Source organism: Chaetodon auriga, chromosome 23 (genome assembly GCF_051107435.1).
Source record: "Chaetodon auriga isolate fChaAug3 chromosome 23, fChaAug3.hap1, whole genome shotgun sequence".
In the NCBI taxonomy this organism is placed as follows: domain Eukaryota; kingdom Metazoa; phylum Chordata; class Actinopteri; order Chaetodontiformes; family Chaetodontidae; genus Chaetodon; species Chaetodon auriga.
The window spans coordinates 19302497-19308922 of record NC_135096.1 but is presented as its reverse complement, the minus strand read 5'-3'; the positions used below and the strand labels follow the sequence as shown (position 1 = coordinate 19308922).

General features: G+C 42.6%; 1 protein-coding gene across 1 annotated transcript; it reads right to left on the bottom strand.

The window, feature by feature from the left end:
• Nucleotides 1-334: 334 nt before the first annotated feature.
• On the bottom strand, nucleotides 335-6096 carry LOC143315959 (cyclin-dependent kinase 5 activator 1-like). The gene is made up of 4 exons (XM_076723578.1): nucleotides 5969-6096; nucleotides 5040-5855; nucleotides 3138-3275; nucleotides 335-1587 (listed from the first exon to the last, which is right to left on the bottom strand). Exons 2-4 carry the CDS (start codon nucleotides 5466-5468, stop codon nucleotides 1105-1107), a joined length of 1050 nt encoding a protein of 349 aa, XP_076579693.1. The 5' UTR covers nucleotides 5469-5855; nucleotides 5969-6096; the 3' UTR covers nucleotides 335-1104.
• Between the last annotated feature and the right edge of the window lie 330 nt (nucleotides 6097-6426).

Below are 6426 nucleotides of genomic sequence, written 5' to 3'. Positions count from 1 at the left end.
CTATCTACTCACAGCCTGTGTTCATTAAGGTATCAGGCCCTTGTTGGTAGGGTGAGGGTAGCATATTTTGGATCTGCTGACGTATTGTATTGAACTTCTATTCAGCAACAACAGCTGCAGCCACAGAATGGATTTTGTAGTTATTGAAAATTTAAAAAACAACTTTCACCGAAATTACACATTTCACAATACTTTTTATACCATAAAAGAGACCCCAAAAAACAGTTTGAGGTCTTAACTCCACTTGGATGAAATAGAATAGAATAGAAGACAATTCAAGACAGTAGAATGAATCAGGTGACACAGAGGAGAGGAAATAAGAGCCAACACACACTCAGGTGACTTGTGTTGTTTATATCACTGGTTTGATTTCTATATAAAACAGTTGGCACAGTTCAATTTACCTGACTGGTTTTACATTCAGCCTTCAGACAAGAAAACAGGAGACAGAAAACATCAAACTGATCACCAGGTCACATGACCTGCTGTTTTTATTGTGGCTGCTCTGAGTGCGTGATCAAACTTCAAATCAGTCATTCAAGTGCAGCTGCCAAACTACATTTCCCACAATGCATCCATCCGAACAGCCAGATTAAAACTGTGTATGTGTCATAGAGGGTAACAGTGATTAAACCTGCTGGGTTTCACACCATTACATCATCAGGATGGACACTGATGGCATTTTGAAAGACTAACTTCACTCCTTTTCCTGGATGGTTTCTGCCCCCCCTTGCTCATGTAATAATAAATAAAAACTTTCCTGCAGCACTGACACATTCAGCTTTCTTCAGCTATGCAACAAAACAAAATAAGGCTGGAGATCATATTTAAGTTTGATGGTACAATCAGAAGATACTGTTGGTTTTGATTGACAGCATGCAGTTAAAGTGAGCTAGTGGTTCAAGTTTCAGTCTTTTTTAAGCATATAACATCAAAGGTCACAATCAATGCGACAGTTCATCAGACATCTGGCTGCTCATCAGTTGCCATAGTAACGGAGTTCACAGCCGGTTTACATTCAGACCTCAGTGGGTCGATGGCTGCTGGACAAGTCTCATTAACAATACTGCAGTTTCCTCACTCTCTTTTGTTTTTTCAGCTCTCTTAACGATCCAGATCAATCCTGTTTCCTCTGTTGTTCTCTTTCTCCTCCTCTTTCTGCTCCTCTTTCTCTCTCTCCTGCTTCTCATTAATTTTCTGTCTCTCCTCCTCCTCCCTCTCCCTTTCTTTCTCCTTTTCTTTGTCCTGTGTCTCTCTCTCTCTCTCCCTCTCCCTTGCTCCTCCCTGGCTCTTCAGGTCCTGAAACACCTTGGTGAAGTAGTGTGGGTCGGCATTGATCCGCAGCATGTCAGCACTCAGCCGGTCGATCAGCTCCAGCGTTCGCTCCCAGAATGCATCACGGCTGGACTCCACCAGGAAAGGTTTGAGGGGGTACGAGATCTCGTTGCCCAGGTAGGAGTAGCTCAGGTACAGACAGGTGAGGAAGGTGGTGTGAAGCTCCTGCTCTGAAGACGTATCCTCGTCCACTGCCTCCCTGCACAGCAGGTACACGAAGACCAGACTGGCAGGACTGATAAAGCACTGGTCCTGCAAGGGGACAAGACAAGTAGTTGTGCCAGAGAGAGGGGAGTGCCAGTACTACAAACACAAGACACGAGAATAGCGCTGACAATGACAGACACTACAGGGCAGAAAAGCGAACACTGGTACTGTGAGCAAATGTCTTACATTCATTTATATTATTTTTCCTGAAGTGTTTGTCCAAAGTGGCAAACAGTTAATATACTTAAACTTAAATCACAAAAAAGAGTTTTAAAAGAAAACAAAAGTACAAAAGTTTGGGCACTCCCAACAGATCTGAGGTCTCAGATTACTTTTAGCACATTCTCTGACCTTCAATAGCTTGTTAGGTCTATGGTTTGTTCATAGTCATTGTTGGAAAGGCCAAGTGATGCAAATTTCACAGCTTAATAAATACTCTGACTCCTCAAGCCCTGTTCGAACAGTTAGCAGCCATGGGCTCTTCTAAGTAGCTGCCTATACTCTGAAAAATCAAATAATTGAGGCCCACAAAGCAGGAGAAGGGTAAAGACATCAAAGTGTTTTCAAATAGTTGTTCCCTCATTTTGTAATGTCACAAAAAAGTGTTAGTTAACAGGAACAGTGGAGGTCAAGCTGAGGTCTGGAAGACCAAGAAAACTTTCAGAGAGAACTGCTCATAGGATTGTTAGAAAGACAAATCAGACCCCTGTTTGACTGTAAAGACGAAGCAGAGGTGGCCCTCTGTTCTACTGTGCAGTATTATCTGCACAAATATGACCTTGGACCGTGAAAGAGTCATCAGAAAACTTTCCTTCCTGCAAACCACAAAATTCATCTTCAGAAGTTTTCAAAGGAATGAAACTAGCCTGAAGCAGTTTGGGAGCAAGTCCTGTGGACTGATGATGTTAACATAGAACTTTTTGGCCACAATGAGCAAAGTTATATTCGGGGAAAATAGGTACAGAATTTCGTGAAAAAAAAAAAACACCTCTCCAACTGTGAAGCATAGACGTGGAGGGATCATGCTGTGGGCTTATGTTGCAGCCGGTGGATGGGCAATATTTTACTATTTGAGACTATTTTCAATTATATAACAACAAATTCTGTAATCAAGCATCACAGTGTCTATAAAAAAGACGTATCCTGAAAACAGGATGGCTTCTACAACAGGATAATGACCATAAACACACCTCAAAATTCACACTGGATTATCTTAAAAGCTGAAGGTTTTGCAGTGGCCCTCACAGTCCCTGACCTTAACATGATCAATAATCTGTGCATAGCCCTCAGAAGAGCAGAACATGTGAGACAGCCCAAAAATCTCACAGAACTAGATTTCAATGTGATTTACAGTTTGCATTGGAAAATGAACTTGACTCTCCAGTCTTGTTTTGGTGCTTATTCAAGCATGGTGGGACCAGAAGTATCATCCACACATTCAGGAGGAGTTAAGGGTCTAACGGACTAACTGAAAAGGCCTGAAGACTAGTTGCACAGGTCTAGGGACTAGCTGCAGAGGGGATGAGTATCAGAGCTCTTTTTGCCAGTGTTTTTGTAAGTGCTGACAGTTAATACACACATACACAAATACTGACCTGCCAACCCTGAACCAGCAGTGCTCTGTCCACATTTCTGAACCACAGAACGATCTGACTGGACGACAACTCCTTCAGTTTGACGCAACGACGGCAAAGAAAGTCAGAAAGGCAACGAAGGAGCTCACCTGTAGATGCCTGCAGAGGAGACAAGGAGAGAGAACAGTCATAACATTGCTGTTACACAAAATACAACATTTAAACAAATAAAATATGACGTTTGGTGATTTTTGTGTACAGTCAGACAATCATACAGTTTGGTTGCTGGAATTGGCAAAGGAAATCTGAACTGAAGGAGCTGCAGCTTTAAATGTTTCACCAACATGGACAAAAAAAAGAAATATTATGATAAACAAACTGAAACATACATACATTTTTTAAAATCATTGTTATTGTATTTAAACTGTTAAAATAATGAAAACTATCAAATTGTCATGTTAAAATTTCAACATCAACCATCTTTGCACTGGAACAAATCATTCTTTGAGTTTAAATTTTTTAAAAATGATTGATTCAGTATTAATGTTAATGTTGCGATTAATAAAGTGAAGTCTCTTAATGAATGTATGAGTGATTTTTTTATGTAGAATACTATCCATCCATAAAAATGCATCATATTCAAGTAAAATGTTGCTTTGTATCTGTGTTTAGGGTTACCTGGCTTTTCCACCATCTTCCCCTAAAAAAAAACAACTGGTTTTGGATTTCAGAACTTGGATTGTTTGCTTCTGGATACATTTTGGCTTTGATCAACACCTGGATTGTGACAATACTTTAAGAACACGGACTTGAGTGAATGACGTTGTTGAGCATGAAAGCTAGCTTAGCCTGGTTAGTCTAGTCAGGATTTGGGATTTTGGGGTTCAGTGTCCTGCCCATGACTCTTTCTGTCAGGTCTACGCATCTCCAGCTCAGAGCTTTATGAAACATACAGAAGTCCAGTCAAACCTCTGAGAAAATGAGTGTTGAAACATTACATACATGAATACTTATTCCTGTTACTTACTAAAATTGAAGGATGTGTTAGTAGCATGAACAGTGAACAGGAAAAATATTTCAATGAAATGCTGACAGTACACACGGTATGTTGTGAATGGAGTGACTGTGGAGAGTGGCCTGGACTAAGATTACATCCCTGACCTGAGTTATTATCCCAGGATGCCTCTGAGTGGCTGGGAGAATATTACAGCACTGCATTCTGTTTGTCTGTCTTTTAAATATTATCCTAAATTGCAGAAGCATTCAAAATTAGAGAGGCTGGTTCCTTTTGAGCAATTTAGGCCCTTTTTGTCTGAGTTTGCTTGTATTGTGTATGTACCTTGTGTTATATATATATACACACACACACACACACACACACATATACATATATACATATAAGTGTGTATATATATATATACACACATATATATATACATACATACATACATACATATATATACATATATATACACACACACACACACACACACATATATATATACGTATACATATATACGTATATATATACACACGTATATACGTATATATAGGGTCTGTATGCATTTCATTCAGGGCGACCTTGAAAAACAGAGGTTGCCCTCAATGTTGCTTCCTTGTTTTAAATAAAGAACAGATGATGATGATAATGATAATGATGATGATGATGATGAAAAACCTTCAAGTAATTATAAACGGTTCAAGTCATTTATTGTTTTAGCTATTTTTGTTTCAGTAGCTTCCTTTCTGTATGTGTGAATGCATATAAATTATGTGAATAAAATCCTAATAAACAGACATCATCAGCTTTGATGTCACTCATGATGACATTTCATTCTTTGTGTTCAAACATTTTACAGGCGTTATCTTTAATTTACTAAATCAACCCACGTGCTTCACACACGCGCACACGCACACACCGACCTGTACCACCACCCTGCGCGGTGAGATGATGAGCTCCGGCCTGCCCTGGTCCTGGTTCTGGGTGTGTTCCGGCACTGTGGGAACAGGTACCGGGATGGGTCCGTGTCTGTGTCCGGCTTTCAGCGCTCTGTGGCGACCGTCGGTGGCTGCCTGGTCCCGCTGCACGTGCCCGGGCTCGGACACCACGGGCTTCACCTTCTTCCCGCCCTTCCTCTTGGCTCGCGCAGCCACGAGGCGTTTCTTCCAGCTGAGCGCGTGTAGCAGCACCGGGTGCCGCTGCTTCTTCGTCTTGTTCTTCTTCTTCCCGTCCTTCTCCTCTTCCTCCCCGCTGGGCTCCAGCGGCTTCTGGACCGCGAGCTCCGCGAGCTTTTCCGACCCACGAGCCGCAGCTTTCCGCGAGCCTGGAGACAGAGACAGTACCGTTCCCATGACGACAACCGGACCGACCGGCGCGAGCCTCTCTGCAGCAGCGGAGGACGTCTCCGTCCGTCCGTCCGTCTGTCTGTCTTTCTGTCTGTCCGTCTGTCTCCCTGTCTGTCCAGTCAGACCGTTAAAACATTATAAACAAAAATATGTGAGGAAGACAAAACAGAGATCTGCCTGCCTGCAGCTCCATCACTCCTCCATCCTCTGTCCTCCTGCTCGCCTGTCCTCCGGATGGGTCAGTCTCGGTGTGCCCCCCCCCCCCCCCCCCACCTGTCTGTCTGTCTGTCTACCTGTCTGTCTACCTGTCTCTCTCTCTGCCTGTGACGCAGCCTGGTGGAGGGGGCGGGGCTCCTGCAGACACTCTGTCCGTGGTGCTGAAATGGGTTAAAGCTGCAGTGAAGAAGATTAAATGATTATTGGGGCTGTCAAACTCACACATTAAGTCTGATTAATGAATTACAGAAAAAAACAACACGTGAAAAAAATGACTTAATCGCACTCACTCTCCCCCTTTGACCCCAACAAACACACCAACATCTGGAACATCTGTCGACATGATGGAGGCAGAGCGCAATGAAAGGACGTCGTTCCTGTCGCACGTCACAGCACGTCAAGCTTCAACCGTCAGCTCAACACAAAGCTCACAGCCCCCGATGCTCCCTGAATAACATCAACAAGCCTCCCATAGGTGTCCAGACTAGGCTGGGGGGTCCACCTGTGACAGATGATACATGCTATTCTTTTAGATGAATCAGGAAACACGTCAGTCATTAATCAGTTGACAGCCCTAACTGTTATTCTTAGAATAGACTGATTATCTGCTCACTTCTACAACATGCACACAGATTTTATTTCGTGCATTTTTTTCCCTTTGTCAAAACCTGGCACCTACATTACCTACAATGCAACTCTTCCTGTGAAAGTTGTGTGGGACATTTTGATGTGTTTATTTACTGTGTTT